The following is a 21,730-nucleotide window of genomic DNA, read 5'->3' on the forward strand; positions in this document are numbered from 1 at the left end:
AAAGAAAGGAAAGGAGGGAGGGAGGGAAGAAAAAATTAAGCCCAGAGAGGCCCATAGACAAGGAGTCAAGCACCTTGGAGCCACGGGGCCCTTCTCAGTGCCTCTCGAGGCTACCATCGCCACAGCTGGGGCAGGGGCTATAATGGCCGTGCCCATGTCAGATGGATAACATCCAGGCTGAGCCTGCACTCCACGAGCTTTGTCATTACCCTGCCCCAACCCAGCCCTGGGGCAAACTCCTGCTGCCTCCACAGCTTGATGGGAAGGTCTCTTCCTCCAGAAAGTTTTCCCTGACCCCAGGTTAAGTTTGCTGCCCCCCGTTCTGTCTCCCATGGCTCCTAACCTGCACCACTTCTAAAGACAGACTCTTCTTAGACTCAATCCCTCATGAAGACTTGCACTGGAGCTGCTCATCACCCCTGTGTCCCTCGGCACCAGCACATAGGACAGGTGCTCAAGTATTGTCTGTGGAAGGAAGGAACGATGGCCTCCATTGTCCTCATCTATGTAATGGGTACATACCACCCCTCAGGATGAGAAAAGTGAACCATTTACCATGTCTGGCAGATCAAGGGCTTAAAAAGGCAGGGGCCTCTGTCCTGATGTCCTGATGTCTCAGGCAGGTTCAAGGGCTGGGGGCCAGGCAGCCATTACCCACCAGCCTCTGCCATGGCAGAGTCTCACCTCAAGGAACAAAGGCCTGGACTGGGCATGTAGAGTCCCTCACCAAGATGCCAGGGTACCTTGTCCAGCAGGAGTGCCTGCCAGGCCTGCATACCCCTTCCCAGCACTATGTATTCAGAACTTACAGAAAAGAGAAAACACAAAGCACACAGCTGAGGAGAAGGGCCACGAAGCCCTGGGGATCCGGGACGGACTCGTCTAGTTGGCCCTGACCTGACCCCAGCGTTCCTGACAAGCTCGGGAGCCTGAGGATGAGGCCAGACCCAGCACACAAGGGCTGTGCTAGACCTCACAGCCCAACGAGGCAGGAACTCTTAGTATCTGCCATGGAAAGGCTGAGAATGTGAGGCTTATGGTGCAAAGGGGCAGAACCGGGATTCCACCTCGTCTGACTCCAGGTGAGCCTTGAGTGCCAAGGAGAATCTAGGCCAGACATGAACACACGGAACATCTCAAGTCCCCAAGTTCTATCCTGCTTGGCCCTGATAGCGAAACTGGAGTGCTGGGAAAGGGAGGGTATAGCTTGGAGTGGCGCATTAGAGGTAGAGGTGCCCCAACTGCCCTCACAACTCGGCACAAAAACACTCCCATCTCCTGGTCTCAGGGTAGTCAGTCTGAGGAGTCCCAGGGACAGCAACCAGTCCTCTGCTCCCAAGGTTCCCCAGCCAACGGGAAGCAATCCCACAACACCGAGAAAATCAATATTTCATGAGCAGCTCCCTCCTGGTCTCCAATCATATTTTCAATTGTCACAAAACAATTCAGAATTTCCAACTCGGGGCTAATAGGCCGCCATCAGCCAGTCAGCGAAAGCAAGCCAGGGTAATTATTTTAAAAGCTTTCGACAGGGCTATTCTGAGCTGACTTCCCCAGATTGTCTGTCTGCAGCAGTGACTGTGCCCCTTCCGGCCCTGGGCACCCTGTCTACCCTCGTAGGAAGCTGCCATCTGGAGGGCTACTGAGGTCCTGGCCACAAAGCCCCAGAGGATGGGACAAACGGCTCAGGTCTGCGGAGGGTGATCTGGGGCAACAAGGGACAGCTCGTGGCAGGCAAGTGTCAAAACTTCCTACCTTCACAGTTCTTGGGCCAAACTGTGGCCCCCTGGAGGGTGAACGGACCGACAGACACATAAAAGGATGGACAGAGAGGCAGAGTGATGATGTCACAGGAATTGGCTCTGATCCCATCTCAAACCTATCCTCTATTCTCCAGGCACAGCGATCTTTGTAAAAGAGAAATGTGACGGATTTCCCACTGTTAAAACTCCCCCTCTGCTCCTCTTTGCCTTCAGGATAGCATCTCACACTCCTAACAAGGATTATGAAGCCCTGTGATATCTGGTTCCTACTTAATTCTCTAGCTTCCTCTTCTCCCTTTCTCTGCCTTCCCACCTGTCCCAGTGCTGTTCCCGGTGAGGAATGGGGAGTGGAGAAACTGTTCAGACAAACTCAAGACCTATATGGCACTCAAGACCCTTCAAAAGCAGGCTATAGATTTCCTCTCCAGCACTTGCTCCAAAATGGTTATGGGTTGGTATGTCTGTCTCCAGCTCAAATAAGCAGGGGCCATCCATCCTTGTATCACTGCAATCACAAGCACAGAATAAGTGCTCTCTAAACTTGCTGACCTGATAAAGGCCAGTCCAGGAAGGTCCCAAGATCAGGTCTCTTTCCACTATTCCATGCAGATGCTGATACGTTTGCAATGAAAGAAAATACTTAAGATGCCCAAATGGTTCCTATTTTTGCTTTGGCTGCCAGGAAGCTCAGAGGGCAATATAATTATGCTCAAATAAATTAATATCTTACCTGATCGTAGGTGTTCCTCTCTATCTGTAGAGACTCTAATTCCCTCCTCACAGGTAAGAAAGAGTACCCAAATATCCCTCCCTTGCTCTGCAGATCCATCCCTAGATACGAGTCAGTAGACACTGAGCCTCAGCCCCACAGACTTTCAGGTAGCCCTCCAGCTCTTTCTACAGATGAATGCAGGAACAATTCTGATGGACTTCAGACTGTCCCAACAAAGCCAACTCCTCCCCATCACACTGCAGCGGACTCCCCACCAACACCATCAGCAGCCCTCTGAGAACCTTCACAGTGCAGGGACTTCTTTGAAAACCAACACATTCCCTGCCACAAGGAGCTCAGAGAACTTGCTCAGTACAGCAGCCAGGATTCTTGGGGTAGTGTGCTCCTTAAGATGGGGGAGCTCCCCCTCCCAGCCTTCTGGGGTGGATCCTGTGACCCTGGCCTAGCCAACCACAACCCCGAACCACTCTTCCTCACAAGGCGATTGGCTGCCCTTTCGGCATGTGAGTTGTACCCAACCAATCAGCACAACAAATCCCTTGGCCCACCCTAGGGAGGGACCTGTGGTTGGCAAGAGAGACTCAGCCCCGCTTTTAGAGACCTTAGAAGTGGTAGGGGCAACGGGTTTTAATCAGTCATTACACAGATATTGGTATCAATCCTAGTGCAATAAGCGCTATGAAGGAGAAAGAGGACACTTTCCCTACTTTCACTGGATATGGAGATGAGAAACTATGGGAAGAATTTATATGCCTTTCTGCACAAATGCGACTAAAGACGTTTGCCCATTATGTTTAATATGAAGTCATGCGACAAATTCATCCCAGAGTTTTGTACTGGGGACAAAAACTTCTGATTTGAGGACGTATATGAGTTTGGAAGGGAAAACAAAGCAAACGCATCAGGAGTTCTGCTGATCTTTTGTGATTAGGTCCCTGGAAGCTCACCGCAAACGTGATACTGGGGTCGAGGACTGTGTTACCTCTGTTCCTGGTCGATCCAGCTCCAACCTTCCTCTCTCTGAAGCCTGATCTCTCTGCCTTCAAAGAGGAAATGTATGTGCCCCAAGATGTCAAAACCTGAAGGGAAATCAGGAAAATTTCTTTTTTGGAGGAAGTGAAAATAAGATCTTTTCTTTTTTTTTTTTTTTTAAGTGTTTTGACCCACTCCATTTCTTGAAGAACTTCCAGGCCTTCGGGGCTTGATCTCACCCCCACCCACCTGCCTAGTCTTCCTGGTCTGAAACTTCCTAGAAGCTAAGCAGGGCATGAGGGGCAGGCCTACTAAACCAGAGAAGGGACCTGCTCCTGCCTGACTCAAACAACAAGAGCACAAAGAAGGAAACAAAAGTGAGAGCAAACTATTTTAAAGAGCAAAGCAACCTGGCAGGTTTCACCATTAACATTGGAACATTTGGCCCAGCTGCTCAACTCCCGGCAGGGCCGCACCTCTCTCCATCATCTCGCAGATTTCTCCATGAAACCAAAACTCTTTTTATTCCCATTTTGCAGGTAAGAACACTGAAGCTACAAGAAGTTATGTGATTTGCCCAAGTCCACATGGCTAGTAAAAAACACAGACAGGATTCCTACCCCAGCCCTTGGGTCTCAGAGGCAGCTTTCTGGCACCACAGGCTCTCCCTGTAAACAAGGGCACACAGATATCCACACATACACATGCCCTGCGGTTGCTGGGAACAAAACCCGGAAAATTGCTGGTGTGCAGGGGTAGGGAGGTCTGATTTCCCAGGGCAGATGCCAGAATGAAAGCCACTCCAGCTAGACACGGATGTCACACCCTCTGTGCAGAGTAAGGGCCCAGCAGTTGCACTTATGCCCAAAGACACTAGGCCACCTTGGGTCTCTGGGAAGGCTGCCCCAAGGTCGGAAGTGTCTCAGCTTAGCAGCCTGCAGGGCCAGATCCACCATCAGACCAGTTTCACACATAAAACAGCCAATATCATGGCAGCGGAGAAGCAGAAGCTAGAATTCCTGAAATGCAGTGTCCAAGCTAAGCTGCAAGACTACAGGGCCACCTCCAGGTTCAGGTCTGAAATCCTGTGGGCTAGGGGACTTGGCTCTTAACCGTTAAAATCCTCTGTGCACCAGAGCCACAGCAGCCACCGGAAAAGCATTCCTGCTGTTGACAATGGAGGGGAGGCTAGGAGTCCTGAAACAGTAAGACAGGGGGCAGGGGCCATTTCTCAGGGCCCAGAACGTGTGGAATCTGCGAACTTGGGTAGGCTTTGCGAGTTTGCGAGGAGTTCCTGTCTCTGCGATCCTGCGCCAGGTGGCCCTGGAGACCCAGGCAAGCAGAGCGTCAGAGCGGGCGCGGGCCGGGCCGTGGCCTCTCCTGCGGCAGCTGTCGGCTCAAACCAGGCAGGGAGGCGCCGCTGGTGACTGCACCTCATGAAACATTGATGCCCGGCTTTCACAGTGCCATCTTGCAGCACCTTGAGCCAAAGTGGCAGCCCCAGAGACCCATGGCCATCGGAGGGCATCTCAGCGGCTCCTACCCCCCAGGGTGGTCCCCCGACATTCTGGTTTGCGGGACCCTGTCGCATCGCAGGGCCCCAGCAGCAGTAGGCTCAGACTGGGGGCTTGGGGAAAGCAGGAGCCTGGGTCAGCCAAATGTTTTCCCCCACGAGGCTTCCAGAGGGGTTATCTGGCTGTGGGCAACACCGGGTGGAACCCAGATCCCATGAGTCCTGCCCATCTCCCAGAAAGAGGCCAACGGGGCAACATGGATAGAGTCCTCCCTTATACGGGGGATGGAGGGTGTGCGGGCGAGGGACGGAGCAAGTGGCCACAGATGCATCTGCGCTCCGGCTCTGTAGCCTTGATCTCTCTGCTCATCAGCCCAGCCCCGGAGGAGAATTAGGGAGGGGGGTTATCCTCCAAGCAGGGCAGGGGTCGGGCGTTCGACCCTCCCCAGTAACAACACCCCCCCCCAACACCCACAGAGAAATTCTGGGGTCGGACCTCAAACCTCCTTGGCCGCCAAAACCTGCGCCGCGGACACTCCCTGCCAAAATGCAAGACCAGCTTCCTCTCGCAGGCTGAGCGGAAAGGGGAAAGGTAGAATCTTAGAACCCCCGCGCCAGGCAGGACCAGGGGAAACTCCAAACAGAACCCGTCAAACCGAAGTCTTCCTGGGCCCCTGGTGTGCCAGGTGGGGAACGGAGCCGAGTGAGGAAAAGTGCGCAGAGGCCAGGCCGGGACCCAGGCGGCTTCGTCCGCATGTGGCCCGGGTCCCCCTTCCGCCCGCGTTCCCCGGCCTCAGACCCCGCCGGCGACCCGCGCCGACCTCTGACTGCGCCCCGAGGGAGGCCCGGACCCCTAGCCTGCAGAACCGCGCGCCGCCCCTCCCCGCTGGTCCAGGCGAGCGCCTCGCTTCCCCTCCCCCCTTCCCGCCTCCCCGGCCCGTGTCCCCGCCTTCCCCGCGGGCGACGGGCGGCGGCGGCGGCGGGAGGAGCGGGCCGAGCCGAAGCTGCCTGGACCTTGCGCGGAGCGATGTAGCGAACCAGCGGGCACCCGAGCTGCGCGCACTGCTGGAGACTTAGCTGGATCTGGGGCCCCAGCCGAAGTCGAAACCTCAGGCAGAGTCCGTGGCTAGCGAGCCCGGAGCCGAAGAGCCGCACACGCAGCGCAACCCGCGTGGGGTAAGAGTTGTTGGGCTGGGGGCGCTGGGTCGCCGCGGTGTTGGGGCGCAGGGAGGCGGTGGCAGATTCCGCACTGTTTGCTCCAGGCGTTTGTGGGGTCCAGTGGGTGGCGCGGGACTGAGCGCACCGCCGGGGAGTCCGGGCGCCATCGAGGCAGCGCAAGGACTCGCTCCTGAGCCCAGCGCACTGGCCCAGCTGCGTCGCGGAGCGCTGCCTCACCTACTTGGAGGTCCCACCCATGCTTTGGCTCTAGGCACCCCAAGAGGGCAGCAGCCCCGGGGGCGCGGGCCCCAGCCCTGCTAAGGGCACAGCCCAAGACGCCCTTCGCAGCCCCTCGCGGAGGCGCAGGCCTCCGGGGACCTCTAGGAAAAAGGGCAGGCGAGAGGGCCGCCCGCCGCTTCCCGTTGCGCCGCGGAATGGGGGCCCCAGCACGAGCAAAAGCGCTGGCCCCTCTGCACGCCTGGGGACTTGAGCCGCAGCTTCGCGTCAAGAGGGTATTTTTTCTAAACGACACCGCTTCGTTCGTTGGTTCGTTGGTTCCTTCGGGCGGCTATGCCGCAGAAAAGCAACAGACACCGGCCAGAGCCCCGGCTCTCTTCACCAAGGACCCCGACGTCCCGCCGCCGTGCTCCGAGGCGCCCCCAGCCCACGGCGGCCTGCTCTCGCCCGCAAGAGTCGGGCTTTTTCTTACCCAGACAGAAACCCCAAATGCTCTTCGCAAAATCCAATAAAGACACTCCCGCGGCTTCTCCGGGGTTTGGTTGTTCACGCAGGGTTCCCCGGCACACAGCCGCTTCTCTAGAACCGGGTCTTGGAAATCTGAAATTGACCAGCAGGCTCTGAGCCGTTTTGGCCGCGGTCAAGCGAGGGCCCCGAGGCCGGCATCGCAGAAATGGGAAGCCCAGGCTGGAATCCGGTTCCAAGGTTTTCCGATTCAGGAATCCCCTGATTCTAAAAATATTTGAGCCCACTTTTCTGAGAAACTAAGGCTTGGGTATTCTGTTGGCAACCCAGGGGACTCTGACAGCCACCGGGCCCAGAGGAAGGCAGTCCCAGGTTGCTGCCCCTTTGGCCAAAGACACAGGTCTAGGATAATGGTTAAAGCTACAGACTGCAGAGGCAGCAGGGGAGGGGGGACTCGCCGACTCCCTCCCCTTTCCTCATACTGCTTGGAACTCTTCATCTCTGCTCCGAAAAGGAAAAGAGGCAGACAGGGGCATGGAGACCAGCCTGCCAGGACTCTGGGGTGCAGGGGAAGCATTGTTGCTTCTTCAGCCATACTCAGAGTGCCCTTCTCTCAGGAAAGCAGGTCTTGGGAAGAGGAGGCTGGGGTAATGGCTTTAGCTGACCCTCTGCTCCCAAGTTGCGTGACCAGCCTCGGCCATTCGCCCACCCTTCTCCGCCCCTTGGCTCAGCCATTCTCAGGAACCAGAGAACAACCCGTGAGTGGACTCCGTGAGCCATGAGGCCAGCCCTGCCAGCTGGTGCCAGAATTCCGAGTTCCATGCTCCCATAAGCACCCCACTCAGCCATCCTGCCTGAGTACATCCCAGGTTTCTGCACCAGGACAGGCTCGGGAAGCCCAGGTATCAGGAAGGCTCAAGCTGGGATCCTTGGAAACCTAGAGAATCCAGTGAGATGGTTCCCTGCCCCACCTGAGCACCCCTTTCCCCCTTCACCCAGTAATTGCTTGTATTCAAAGAAACAAGAGCTTTTATTGGAGAGGGGGTAGAGCAGACAGAAGGAGGTAGGTGGTCCCAGATGCACTCCCAAAACTGGGTTTTCTAGTTTGAACTTCTCCACAGCCTAAGAGGCTTAGGGTTGGAATGTCCCAGAGAGTCATGGATGGCCTCGAGGGCAAGCCACGGCACATTCCTTCCTTTTTCCTAAAATCCCTCGATTCTAATGCAAAGATTAGGACAGGGTACCCCCCATAAGCGAGCGAAAGGATGCCCTCCATGAGGGCCCTCCAAACACTCTTCCCAAATAAGATTACTGAACCATTCTTGGGCACAGAATCTGTTTTGAGCAAGCCCGACCTCAGGAAAGGTCCCTGTGGGGACTACTTCAAACCCCACAACAGCCTAGGCTTCTCCACTCAACCCAGCCAGGACTCCAAGCCTCCAAATTTCCTGAAAGTCACAGATTCATCGCTAGCTCTGTGTGGCCTGAAGGGATGGGAACTAGGGCACATGGTTCCAGCTCCAGGAAGCCCTCTTCCCTCCTCTCCTCACGTCCCCATCACCAAGCAAGCTGGAAGCTGAAGCAACAGGTAGGAATTGCTGAGTCCCGAGTCAGACATGGAAACTGGGGCACAATGCAGGCCAAGCCTTGCCCAAGGTCAGATGGCAAAGCGGGGAGAACACTGAACCCCTGCTTTTACTCCTGAAAGAGAGCTGCGTCCTGTCCTGTGTGTGTGATGCATGTCTGTGAGTGTGCTCAAAGCCCCTTCCCTGCCTGGGATAGTGCCCAGCCGGCAGAGGGTGAGGCTGGGAAAAAGAGAAACTGTCCGTGTCCGTTCTCCAGCCAACACCCTGGCTGGCCAGGGTGTCCTCCCTGTCAGTCCCTTCCTCGCCCTGTACTCATTCAGCATTGGGGGGAGTGCTGTGCAGTGAAGTGACCACCCCCCCAGCCCCTCTCTAGGCCTCTGGGCCCCTGGGGATATGGAGCTTCACCCAGAAATTGACTGAGGGCCTTTTGGTGGTCCACACAGCAGGCATCAAGATTTCCAAAAAGAGGGACTACTGTGACTGCCTAGATCACTGCCAGAGGCTTGGGTCCACTGCAGCACACAGCAGGTGCTCGATAAATGCATTAAATGCATCAACAGTGAAGGAGGTGAGCCCCTCAGATGGACCTGCTAGAGCTTCAGAGTCACAGAACACGCTCCATTCATCTGTGGAAGATGGTCTCTTTACACCCCATGGACAGTGGAAGGCTAGAGCTTTCAGCCTCTGGACACCCATAGGTGCCCCATTCTTTCCCCGTCACCATCCAAGCAGCCACTGTGCTCCCCACCTTGGCCTGACACCTGGCAGCCTTAGAACATAGCTCCTGTCCCCGACCAGCCTGATTTTGCATTGAGCAGAGTTCTGGAACCCAGAGGTCTGGCTGTGGGCATGCCTAGGTGACTATATGCAGCCCCATGGGTGGATTTATTGAGTATGTATGCATCTGTGTGTGCCGCACACCTACATTGTATGTGCTACATACGTGTGTGCGCGCGTGCGCGCTCCTGAGTCCTGCCTGTGCCCAGACAGGCTGGGTCACACGCTGTGCTTGAAAAGAGTTACCTGCTGCTGCAACCGCAACTGCGAAATGTGGTAAAAGATGGGGCTGAAGGCAAATGCAGGACAACCATACTTCCCAGGCCCCCTTTCTGCCATCCTCCCCCTACACACACACACACACACACACACACACGCACGCTCGCGCCGAGACTTAAAGAAATTCCCCTCTGGGAGGAAAGGGCAGGAGTTGCAGAATCTCCCCAAAACCAAACCCCCTGAGGAACATGGTCCCTCTGTGGCCTCAGACCCAAACCCTGCCCCTGCGGCCACAGGCACCACTGAGAAAGTGCTCCAGACCCCAAGGAGCCATGCTTTCTCCCAGGGCTCCCGAGCTGGGGGCCTTGGGCTAAGCTTCAGTGAGTGAGAAGCAGGGTTGTTTCTACCCTTCAGCCATGGACCCCTGCAATCCTCGCCAAACAGCTCAGCCTGAGGCTGTGGGTCTCCCTCTGGTGAGAAGCCAGGGTGAGGGCAAGAAGGCAGTGCCTACAGAACATCGCAGATCTCTCAGCCTGCACAGTCAGTCCCAAGCAGAGACCTTCCTGGAGGAAGAGATGCGGATGCACCACGCCTTGGGGTGAGGCGCAAGGCCTGGAGAGTAGGGCAGTGCTTCTCCATCGGGGTGCTGTCCTGCCCAGCGCTGCTCCTATATGGGGAAGTTGGTCAGCAGGTGAGGGGCAGAGGGCAGTCTGGGATTTAGCTGTGGTCAGAGGAACAGGTCAGGGTCGCACTCTCCCACCCTAGCTGCCCTCTGTTTGCTCAAGACTCTGAGGTTTCAGGGCCGGCTAACAATTGTTCGGCAAAATCCTTCAACAAACTTCATTGAAGTAGAACTCCAGAAGGGCATCATTATTGGGGTGGGGAGAGAACGTCTGTGCCTGCACCCATGGAGGCCCCACTGAGCTGAGCTCAGCCACCACTGTACCAGAGAGAACCTCAAAGGAGGTAGCCTTCCTGGTCTCCAGGGCTCGCAAAAGGCAGGCACCTGGCCTCGCCTGCAGGCCAGGTGCCTGCCTCTCTGGGAAGCCACGCAGAGGCCCCAGATCGCTGCAAACCTGCCCTGAAGGGGGCAGAAGCCAATCCCCTAGCTGCCAAGGCCCGGGCCTGGCTGATTTGGCCGGACTCGCGCAAAACAAGGGGAGCAAGCCCTACAGAAGAGGCTACGGGGCCTGGTGGGGCTCTTGGGGTCTCCCGCTGCACTCGCCAGAGGCCTGGAGCCAACAGAAACGTTTCATCTGATTAGAAGCCATCAGTTCTATCCCAATCCCAGAAAATTGACTGCGGTGCAGAGGGGGAGGCCTGAGAAGCAGCCTTGGAGGACAGGGTCCAAGCTAATTAGGAGGCAGCATCCGGGGGCCCATTAGAACGCAGGCTGCTGTCACTCAGCCGGGCTCAAGTCCCGGGAGAAGAGGCCGAGAAAGGAGGGGCGGGCGGCCCTTCGACGAGGACGCCGCTGGGAGCTGCCGGAACGGGCCCCGGGCTCTGCCCCCGCCCAGGCGCTGGCTCGGAGGCGCCCGCTCCTTGCGATCCTGCTCAGGGAACATTCTCTCCTCCTGGGCTGTTCTCGCCGGGGGCTGGGGACTTCGAAGCGGCCCAGACAGGAGTTGATTCTGAGCAAAACAAGTCATTTGGGGCTTGAGGTGGGCACGAGCCACGCGGGACTTGGAGGCCAGATGCGTTTCTTTTGTGCGGCCGAGGGAGAAGTCGGTGTGTCAACGGGGAAGGAGGGAGCGGCGCGGGGAGGCCGCGGGGGGGTGGGGGGTGGAGGGAGGGGGCGGGGAGGCGGCGGGAAGGTGGCTGCGGAGGGGAGGGCACGGGCAAGGGAGGGCGGGCGGCTCGGGGCTGGATTCCGCCCGCGCTCCCTCGCTCGCTGGCTCGCTCCCTCCCCAGCCCCCTCCCACCCAGGCCCACCCCACCCACCACCCCTGGCGCAGGGACTGCTGGAACCTGGCGGTGCGCGCTGTCGCTTTAAGACAGCCTCTGCCGGCGCCGTCCGGAGCCTTAGAAACCGGCCCCGGATCGGGAGCCAGAGCCGGGGCCGGGCGGGCGGCAGAGGCCCGAGCGGCGGGAGCGCAGCGCGGAGCGCGAAGCCGGGCATCCGGTCGCGAGAAACCGCTGCCGCTGCCGCCCGCCTGGCCCCGCAGCCCCGGGCGGTCCATGGGGCGGGCGCGGCGTCGTTGCGGGCGCGGGCAGCCCTGGGGGGCAGCCAGTTAGGCGCTGTGCTCTTGTCCCCGCAGGTCGCAGCCAGGGCGGCCGGGCGCGCCCAGCCCCGGCCCCTGGAGCGCCCGCCGCGGTACCCGCCTCCATGGACGCCTTCAAGGGGGGCATGAGCCTGGAGCGGCTGCCGGAGGGACTCCGGCCGCCGCCGCCGCCGCACGACATGGGGCCTGCCTTCCACCTGGCCCGTGCCGCGGACCCCCGCGAGCCCCTGGAAAACTCCGCCAGCGAATCGTCCGACACGGAGCTGCCAGGTAAGCGCAGCTCCCCGCGAGGCGCGCACCGAGCCGAGCCGGGCGCACAGAGCGGGGAGCGGGAAGCAGGGCCTGGAGCCGGCGCCGCGCGGTCAGGCTCCCTCTACACCCAGGAGCGTCAGGACCTTTTCTTTTCCCGTTCTCGGCCTGAGGGTGAACGCGTAAATTTACGCGCTTTATTAAACGAAATTATTCAGTGCTCTACTTCCACCCGGTCCCCACGCGCCAGATGCACAAACCTACAACGGGAGGGTCGGACTGACAGCCCCTCTTGTTCAGAAGCAAAGAGAACAGGAAAAGAAAAATCCGTTTGCGTAACTGGGTGCCCAGGGGCCGATCAGACCGCCGGAGAGGAGTAGATCGAGAAGGGAATGGGGCAGCGGATGAGAGAGAAAGTGCCGGGAGTGACTGAGACGGGGGCACACACCCCGACAGGCAGTGGGCGACAGACTGAGGAGGGAGAAATCCGAGAGAAGGGGCGGCGGGAAAAGTCAGGAAAACAAACTGAGGGGAGCGGCGGTGGACAACCGCAAATAAAAAGAAGGCAGAGGACAGCAAGAGCGAACAGGCCAAGGGGTGCGCACCCGGCAGGACCCCCCCCCCCGCCCCATTGAGGGAGCCCGGTCCCACGTGCGCCGCGGGACCCCGGAGCTGCCAGGCGGCCCAGCCAGGGCCCTGACTCGGCTAGTGCACGTCTCCCTCCGCGCTGCCTTTCTGTCGGAGCTCAGACTTTTCCCCCCAGGCCCGCTGCGAGCTGGACCCGCGGGTGGGCGGTGCGGACTACGTAGCGCGGCTAATCGTCGCCGGGTGCCGGCCCCGGGGGTCCCGGTTTGGCTCCCGCAGACGGCGCCCGGGCAGAGCTCCCTGCTCCGTGGGCGCCTCTGCTGTGCTCATTTCTTAATCCACCGCTGAGTGTATCTCTACGCGTTTTTAATCTCTATTTGTTTCTGTTTTGCATCCCTAAGTGACTTTTTTCTGAGAAGTTCTGTTTGCTTGGCTAAGAAACAATCAACGCGGAACTGTACTTTTGTTTTCAAGAGTTTTTAGCGTGGCCTTTGGTTGGTTTTTATTTGTTAAAACCCAGAGGAATATACAGCGGTAGACTGCTTTGTAAAACCAAATCTACGTGGATATATTTAATTTTTTAACTGTAATTTTCGGTGTAGAAAGAATTACTACACTAGGCATATTTCTCTGGAATTTTAAAAATCTCTACATACAACATTATTCTTGGGGAGATGTTTTAAAAGTCAATCCAAAATGGCGCGTTTCTCCGGGATTTTTTTTTTTTCTTCAAAATCTATTTGCAGCGGTGTTACTTTGATAACTTAAATTATGTAGCTCTATAGTGCTGTATTTCCCTGGGACTTAAAAATTATCTCTAGAAAGGGCATTATTAGGAAGGGGTTAAAAATCTATCTACAACAGTACTTTTTTTTTTTAAGTCACAGAGAAATAAATGCCTGTATCTGCTTGGAGTTTTTACACCCACAGCACTGTATATAGTTAGGGGTGTGTTTGCACGGAGATTTCAGGCATCTTAATTTGCATTTGCTGTGTTCCTACCTATTTTTAAGATTTTGTGAGCCTTTCTATGGTTTTAGGATAGAATTGAGTTTATCTGGGCTTCTATGTTTTGTTTTTAAATTTTGTCTTTTTATTTCCATGTGTCTGTGACTGAACGTGTTTTGCGTAGCTGGAAAGAGTGAGAGGCTAGAGCCCCAGGTCACCTAGACAGTCTGTTGGTCTGGGCTGCCGCCTGAGGGATTTTTTCTGGGTCTCTGGACTTGAGGCCTGGAGCAAAGGCCGGGAACACAGCTGTGTTGTGCCTGCCCATGTGGCTCCCACACAGCCCTGGGGAGAAGAAGGTGGAGGGGCCACGGCCTCGCTCCAGCTCCACCGACCCACTAGCTTCAGGTTGAAATATTTGGTCCTGGCTCAGAAAAGCAGAACCCCTCCAGATTGACACCCCAAAGAGCCCTCAAAATTTCATATACATGCGGGTGACAAAGCCAGTCGGGCTCAAGCCCCAGCGGAGCGGCAAGAGCAGGCTCTGCCCAGCCAGGAACCTCAGCCTGTGCCTCCGGTTCCTGGGCTCTTCGGGAGTGCGTCAGACCAAAGGTGACTACTGACGATCTGGCCCCCAGCAGGCTCTTTCAGTGGGGACAATTCTAGGGCTCCTGGCGGGAGGAAGGGCATGCCAGCGCTGGTGGCAGGCGCTTCGGTGGAGCCGGGATGGGTGCAAAAGGGCAGAAGCCCAAGGTGACTGGGGCCTGTCCTGTTCGATTCAGAGAAGGAGCGCAGCGGGGAAGTCAAAGGGCCGGAGGACAGCGGCGCAGGAGGCACGGGCTGCGGCGGCGCGGAGGACCCGGCCAAGAAGAAGAAGCAGCGGCGGCAACGCACGCACTTCACAAGCCAGCAGTTGCAAGAGCTGGAGGCCACGTTCCAGAGGAACCGCTACCCCGACATGAGCATGCGGGAGGAGATCGCGGTGTGGACCAACCTCACCGAGCCGCGCGTGCGGGTGAGCTCAGCGTGTGCGCCTAAGGCGACCAGAGCGGAGGGCTGCTGGCCACCTCTGCCGCCGTTCTCGGAAAGCTTTAGACCCTGCTCAGATTTTGTCTCTGTCCCACCACTCAGACCTGCTCTTTCCCTCCGTGGGAGAAGATTCCACTGTAGGCCCCTGTCTCCCCGGCTGCTGCTAAGCCCTTTAGTGGTTAGAGCCCTCACCGCCTGGCAGCCTACCTGACCCTGGGGCTCTGCTGCGGCTTCACCCTAAGATCTGTGGCCCCAGGGGGGATTTCCCCTGTGCTACAGTGGGCCCTGGGCCCACTCGGATATGACCGCCCTAGACTGCACAGAGGATTCCCACTGATGGGCACCTCGGAGCTGCTGGCACCTTCTCCAGAAAACGAAAGGGAAAGGCACGTCTTGCCTAGCCACCTGGCAGAGGCCTGAACAGTACCTAGGCTTGGAGGCTCAGAAACTCCCGGGGCAGTGATCCCAACCACACAGGCTGCTTCTCCAGAACCTCAGCATAGTCCCCGCCTGACTCCTCTTCAGCCAGTCAGCCAGTAGGGAGCTGGACCCTTTCCCTGTTGCCCTTTCCTTTAGGGGCTGGGTTCAGGTGAAGGAGGAGCAGCTCTGGTGGAAGAGTGACCCTCAGGCCGAGTCCCTTTGGAGATGTAAGATCTCTGACCCGTGACCAGACTGCACCCTCCCTCTCCTCGCCTTTTCCTTCCCAGTGAAATCAAGAGCGAGCGAAGAGGTTATGTTGCCAGAGCAGCAAGAGAATAATTTCTTTTCTGAGTACACAAATATTTAATCAGATACTGGGAGGACGTCCCAAGCGAGCTCAAAGTGCTACCTGGCCTACTGACTCCCTGCTATAACGCAAGCTCTCGCCCCTCCCATCAGGCTGGCCAGCCCAGTGGGACACGAGTGAAGACAGCACTCAGTAATCCTGAACTCACTAATCCTGCCCAGGTTTATGGTGATTCGGGTGGTGTGGGGTGGAATCAGGCAATGTCAGTGCCCGGGACTAGAAAAGGCTGAGATGCAGGGGTCCGGCAGGCTCGCTCAGGAAACTCAGCCCAGGGCTGGAAGAGGGCTTCGGAGGATAGAAGGCATGCATAGGAGTATAGAAGAGGACGGGCAAGGACCAGGAGTTGGTAAAGAACAAGTTCTTATTAAATTTTGTGGGAGAAAGTGGAGGGGAGATTAGAGAGAAACTAGTTAAGAAGTGAAAGGAAATTAAATATTTGCAGAGAAACATATTTGGCATATATTTAGGTGGCAGGGAAGAAATTAACTATTTAAGGGAGGGCAAAAGGATCAGATGGTTGAGAAAAATAAAGAATCAACTATTTAAGAGAAACAATAATGGTCAGATATTTGGAAAGATGGGGAAAACTATTTGGGGAAGAATCAAAAGGATCAAAAATGAAGGATAACGGAGAAAGTGGACTGAGGGGAAAGAAAGCAGTTCAGAGAGTAGGGTGGACCAAAAGAAAATAAACATTTAGCGCAGAAATGAGAATATCAAATGTTCCCAATAAATATGGATACAAACTATTTGAGGAATGAAAAAAGTGAAAAAAGAATAAAGGGAGTCGGAAGACCCTGCATTTCAGGGAAGAAAAATACCTTTTACATTAGAGGGCAAAGAAAAAGAACGGAATATTTAGGAGATAGACCGGGGCCCCTTCTGGGGAGAAGGCCGGAGATGGACTGGTTGAGAGAGGAAAAAGCAAACGAATATTTGCTAAAACAAAAGAGGATCAATCCGTACTAGGAGAAGTCATCAGATTTAACTTAGGGGAGTGGATATAGATCAGAAATGGGGAAAAGACGAAATGTTTTCTGGGGACAGGAAAGGAACCATTAAGGAGCACGGCCCGCAGGGGCGGAAATAACGAAGAAAAGAGAAGCTATTCGGAGAGGAGGAGGCAGCGGAGGGATGGGGTGGAGGGGTGGAGGTGGAGGGGCCTTCCCGCCTTCGCCAGCCCTGACCGTTCTCCTGCCCCCTCCCCCAGGTCTGGTTCAAGAACCGGCGAGCCAAGTGGCGGAAGCGCGAGCGTAACCAGCAGCTGGACCTGTGCAAGGGCGGCTACGTGCCGCAGTTCAGCGGCCTGGTGCAGCCCTACGAGGACGTGTACGCCGCTGGCTATTCCTACAACAACTGGGCCGCCAAGAGCCTGGCGCCAGCGCCGCTCTCCACCAAGAGCTTCACCTTCTTCAACTCCATGAGCCCGCTGTCGTCGCAGTCCATGTTCTCGGCACCCAGCTCCATCTCCTCCATGACCATGCCGTCGAGCATGGGCCCGGGCGCCGTGCCCGGCATGCCCAACTCGGGCCTCAACAACATCAACAACCTCACCGGCTCTTCGCTTAACTCCGCCATGTCGCCGGGCGCCTGCCCGTATGGCACGCCCGCCTCGCCCTACAGCGTCTACCGGGACACGTGCAACTCGAGCCTGGCCAGCCTGCGGCTCAAGTCCAAGCAGCACTCGTCGTTCGGCTACGGCGGCCTGCAGGGCCCGGCCTCGGGCCTCAACGCGTGCCAGTACAACAGCTGACCGCCCCGCCAGGCCCCGCGGGCCCGCGGCAGGCGCGGCGCCGGGCCGGGGGCGGCGCGGAGGACCTCGCCACGCCGCGCCCCCTGCGTCCGCGCAGCCCTCTCCTCCCCACCTCCCCACCTCCGGGCTGGTTGTGTGTTTGCTTTTCTGGACCCCACTGTGCCCTCCCAAACGAGACGAAACAAAACAAAAACACGTCGGAGAAAAGTGCTGCGAAAAAAACGGATGAGTTGCAATTTCCCTCGGGGTGGCGCGGGTGGTGTGTGTTCGCTCCCTCGGGCCGGGCAGACCGTTGCGCGGAGGGGACGCGGGGCGGGAGTCCGGCGTTCCGGAGAGGGCGCCCTGGGAGCCCGCGTTCCCGCCGCGCCTGCGAACTGGACGCGCGGAGACCGCGCAGGCCGGCCTGGGCCCCGTAGGGACCGAGGCGCCCCCTCCAAGCTGGGCCCGGCCGAGCGTACCTTAGCTCGATTCGGATCCGAGTTGGAGCGGGCGTTGGGTCGGGGATGACGGTGCCCAGCCTGGGTTCGGAGACTCGCTGTGGAGCTGCACGCAGCACCGGCGTGCCCCGCGTGCCCTCGCAGCCGCGAGCACTGGATTCCTATTTTAAGGCTACGGAGCCCCAGCTGGCGGTGCGGACGCGGCGGGAGAATGGGGCAGGCTCATCTCCTAGCACCCCCGGCGCACCCCCACCCCCACCCAGCTTCGCCACAGGCCCGGACCCTCCACTCCGCTCCCTGGCTAGGAAGTGGTCCCCTTGGCCCGGCGAAAAGCACCCCCTCCTCACCGCCTGCCGTGCAAGAGTCGAGCCGGGAGAGCTCGGGGCGCGGCCAGGCCCCCCCCCCCCCGCGCCGCGCCCACTTTGCACACCCGCTCTCCGGCCCGCGCCCCTGTTTACAGCGTCCCTGTGTATGTCGGACTGACTGTATAGAATTATAAATCTGTCTATATCGACTTGTCCATGTACGTCTATTAAAACCATAGTACAAGCGTGCTAACCGCTGCCGGCCCGGACTGCTTCATTCCACTGAGAAGGGAGGCGGGTAGAAAGGGAACGGCGCCACCGTGGGCCCTGTGGGTAAGGAGAGAGGAGCCAAGTGGCCGCCTCCTAGTGGAGTGGGAGGTGCTCTCTTCCCACCACGATTCCTGACCTGCTCTGCCCAACTCCGTGAGGGCCCCATCCGGAGCTCCGAACTCCTTCTCCGCGCCCACCAGGTACTCCCCGGCTGGACCGCACAGCCTCCGCGCTGTGCTTTGTGCTTGGCCGCCCTAGCCAGCACCCCACTTCCCCGGCTGCCCGACTCTGCAGGCTCTTTCCAAGCTGGGGCGGCGGGGACCCCCAAGCCCTGGGACGCTGTGTGGCCCTTGTCCACCCGGAGAGTCGGAGAGTCGGGGTGAAGGCCGCTGAAAGCTCCTTTAGTCCTGGAGTTGCCTTTTCTCCTGTGGCCCCCGTATTCCTATCTTGAAGCCCTGCCCTAGCTGTTCCAGGGGAACTGAGGATGCGGGATCCGCCAGGGCCTCCCTCAGCTCCCCCCCCCCGCCCCCGCGGAAATCCCACGCAGGGGCAACTGGCAAGGCTGTGCTGGAAAAAGCGTCCATCGTCCATCGCAGGGAACTAACGTCTCACTTCCCTAACACCCCAAGGTATGGGAAGGAGGCTGATGCCGCTTCCACCCTCCCCAGGCTTTGGAAACTACTGAACAAGACCAGCCTGTAAAGTGCCTGTAAAATTCTGCTTCCCTTAAGTCCCTTCACTTCCAATGGCAAAAGAGAATGTTTGCAGCTGGAGTGGGGGAGGGAAGAGGGGCTGGTATTCTGCTTTAGACTCACCTTGTGACTGGGATTGGCGCTGCCCTGGAGCTGGACCCCCGACAAGCCCCAGATGGGAAGGGGGCCCAGCCATAGGCCTAATCACCAGCTACTAGCTGGAGAGCCCTGTGCACACATTCTGAAACCAGGTCAGCACTGCCTCTGAGGGCAGGAGTGTTGTCCCTATTATACACGGGATGGAACCAAGACTTCACCATGCTCTGCAACTGGGCCAAGGTCACAGGGAGTCAACAATCTTTGTTGATTCCAAAGCATCTTTCCACTGATCTTCCCACTTTTAGATGAGGAGTGAGGAAGGGTTCTTCCCCGAGGATGGCTCAGCCTGATGCTATAGGACTTAACAGTGTGGGGCTCTGAGGACAGGGCCAGATACACAGGCCAGAGGAGGGAGGTGGGAGGAGGGAAGGCTGGTGCAGGGGGCTGGAGCCAGACCACCCCGCCTCCCCCAACGGCTCCAGTCCAGAGCTCCGACCCCTCACTCTCTGGAAACATAAACACACAGCCACATCTGGACTCAAAGTTCCTCCCCCAGCCTCACACATCTGCCAAGGCCAGGGGGGCCCTGGTCTCAGTTGAGGGCAGAAGGCAGGAGAGACCTAGGAGATGGGACTGGAGGAAAAAGGCAAAGAGGCCTCTCCTGAAATTCAGGCCCAGCCTCAGGGGACACGGCCGACAAGGGGCCCTGGCAGAGGCTCCAGTGTGGCTTTGGGGTCCCAGACCAAGCAGCTGCAGATAGGGGTAACAGGGCAGAAGCAGTCCCAGAACGACCTCGTCACCCACCAAGGAGCATGGCCAACAAGGTCAGTGTCAGACCCTATGGTGGGCTCCGCTCACTTCTTCCGACCCCGAGGTGGGTGGCTGCAGAGAGGAGTACCAGCTGGCCCTCCCAGCTGTACCACCACGGGGTCATCTCTGAAGGAAGGCTGAGGAATATGTGGGGCTCTGAAAGTCCAATCTTCTGGGGAAAGAAGTAAAAAGCCCTAGTTGTCTTCTGCCTCAAGAAGCCCCGGGGAAGGAGTGCCATTCATTCACGCCACATTTACTGTGTTCCTGCCCTTGGCACTTGGGATTGAGCGCTGGGAAACAGACAGTCCAGGCTCTCACGGACAAGTAAACAAACATGTGTATAATTACAAACTGGGCTGAGTGCTTTTGAAGAAAAAGAACAGGGTGCTGTGAGTCAGAAAAAAAATGAGAATTCTGCCTTGAACAGGGTGCTCAGTGGGCTGTTCCACAGACGTGGCTCTGTCTCTCATTTCTTCAGCCCGTTTGGGGCCCAGGGCCCAGGGCCGGGGCTAAGCGTACACTGCTAGGTCAGCCCCCTTACCTGCATGCCAGCCCTAGAAGGAAGCGTTCTCATTGTCCCCTTTCCCTCTTTCCCGGATGAGGTCCCTGAGCCTGACAGAGGTCAGGTCACTTGGCCAAGGTCCACAGCAGGAAGTGATGGAGTGGGCTCCAGCCCAGTCCGTGGCCGCCCTAGCTTCAGCACCGGGCTGTCGCATGTGCAGCAATGGCACCGGGAGCTACATGGTGGGGAGGGGAAGGAGTCTGGCCTGGAAGGGGCTGTGATTTCTCCTGGCTACTGGGGACTAACCCCAGGAAAGAGGAAAGCAGATTTGGTCCCTGCTTGGTGCCAAAAGCCCCAAAGGGCTGCTGCAGGCTTAGTGCGGTTATGAATTAGAAACAGGTGGGCCAGAGGAGAGTGTCCAGCTCTGGTTTGCGGGCACTACGGGGAACCACCACCAGAGTCCCTGGTCACTGAGGGGAACCAAGGTACCTCCCCTAGCTTTAGGGACCCAGCCAGGCTGTGGGCTGTGGGCTGTGGGCTGCCTCGGGGCCATGGCCTCCCCAAGGACAGCTGCCAGAGTCATCTAGAAGGTGAGGGGAAGTCACAGCTGGCAGATCTGCCTGGGAGGGGGCATTGGCCCAGGAGTCCAGGCCCTGGAGGTGGGCTGTGTGTCTTCCTTCAGCACCACATGCCCGAGCCTGCTGCTCCCGACCAGCGGGGCCCCCATCAGGAGAGAAAAAGTGTGGGGAACAGAGGAAGGATGATGCGTGCCCACCGACCTCCCCATCTTCTGGGCCAGTTACTCAGCTCTGGCATCCGAGTAAGCTTCGCTGTGGTCTTGGAGAGCAAGGGTTTGCGTCTGGCTCCACCTCTGAGTTGCTTTGGACAAGAGACGACGTCTCTGAGCCTGTTTCTTCTTCCATAAAAGGGAATAACAATCACTTTACACAGTTGCTTGAAGGATTAAAGGAGATAACATGTAAGACATTAGTTGTGGGGCTGGCGTAGAGTTATTACTGACGGTGGTGGCTGTGTTGCTATTACTAAAGGGACATGTCCTGCTGCTCCCCTTGAGGGACTTGTTCCCTGCTTTCCACATTAATAGGACTTCTCTAAGTTTCTCAATGGGTCCTTTCTGAAAATATCATTTGGAGCCCAACTTGGGTTTTCCCTCTGGCTTTGCTGGGTGTCATGGATGTGAGTTGTGACAGCCCCACCGACCGCCTTCCCCACTGCATCCCACCTGGGGACCCATTCTGGACTTGGACCCACAGGAACCCAGCCCAGTGTCCTAGGTCCAGGGCCTGGGAGGCCCAGTGGAACCGGGCCCAGTCCCTGTTGTCCCCGGGCCTCAGGAGAGGCCCACAGGTAGTGAGTATTCTGACAGAGGAGACCGGGGAGCCCAGGAGACCCTGACCCTAGAATTGTCCTCTAAAGACTCCCCGCAATGTGGGATAAAGGGCCCTGGACCCTTCTTTTTGTGTTCTAGATCTTACTGATAGCTAACATCCGGCCCTTCCTGAGTGCCAGACCCCAAGAAGCACTTGATAGCAATTCCAGCACTCCCTCCTCGGGGGAGGGAGGGGCTCCTTATGTTTACACAGGAAGAAACTGAGGCTCAG

At 57.6% G+C, this 21,730-nt stretch overlaps 1 protein-coding gene across 2 annotated transcripts; it reads left to right on the top strand.

The window, feature by feature from the left end:
* The first annotated feature begins 5,978 nt into the window (after window positions 1-5,978).
* PITX1 (paired like homeodomain 1) lies at window positions 5,979-17,988 on the top strand. Of its 2 annotated transcripts, none has more exons than XM_082724633.1 (4): window positions 5,979-6,157; window positions 11,682-11,915; window positions 14,207-14,439; window positions 16,451-17,988. In XM_082724633.1, exons 2-4 carry the CDS (start codon window positions 11,750-11,752, stop codon window positions 16,991-16,993), a joined length of 942 nt encoding a protein of 313 aa, XP_082580759.1. In that variant the 5' UTR covers window positions 5,979-6,157; window positions 11,682-11,749; the 3' UTR covers window positions 16,994-17,988. The 2 variants fall into 2 exon arrangements, with proteins under 2 accessions (XP_082580759.1, XP_082580758.1); XM_082724632.1 differs by lacking the exon at window positions 5,979-6,157 and adding an exon at window positions 11,137-11,151.
* Window positions 17,989-21,730: the final 3,742 nt, after the last annotated feature.

This window comes from Mustela nivalis, assembly GCF_964662115.1.
Source record: "Mustela nivalis genome assembly, chromosome: 3".
Classification (NCBI taxonomy): domain Eukaryota; kingdom Metazoa; phylum Chordata; class Mammalia; order Carnivora; family Mustelidae; genus Mustela; species Mustela nivalis.

Excerpts from the sequence above, each read along its gene's own strand:
- PITX1 (XM_082724633.1), top strand. The coding sequence starts at position 11,750 with ATGGACGCCTTCAAGGGGGGCATGAGCCTGGAGCGGCTGCCGGAGGGA. Across the intron at positions 11,916-14,206 it reads GTCCGACACGGAGCTGCCAG|AGAAGGAGCGCAGCGGGGAA; the intron begins GTAAGCGCAGCT and ends TGTTCGATTCAG. Across the intron at positions 14,440-16,450 it reads TCACCGAGCCGCGCGTGCGG|GTCTGGTTCAAGAACCGGCG; the intron begins GTGAGCTCAGCG and ends CCCCTCCCCCAG.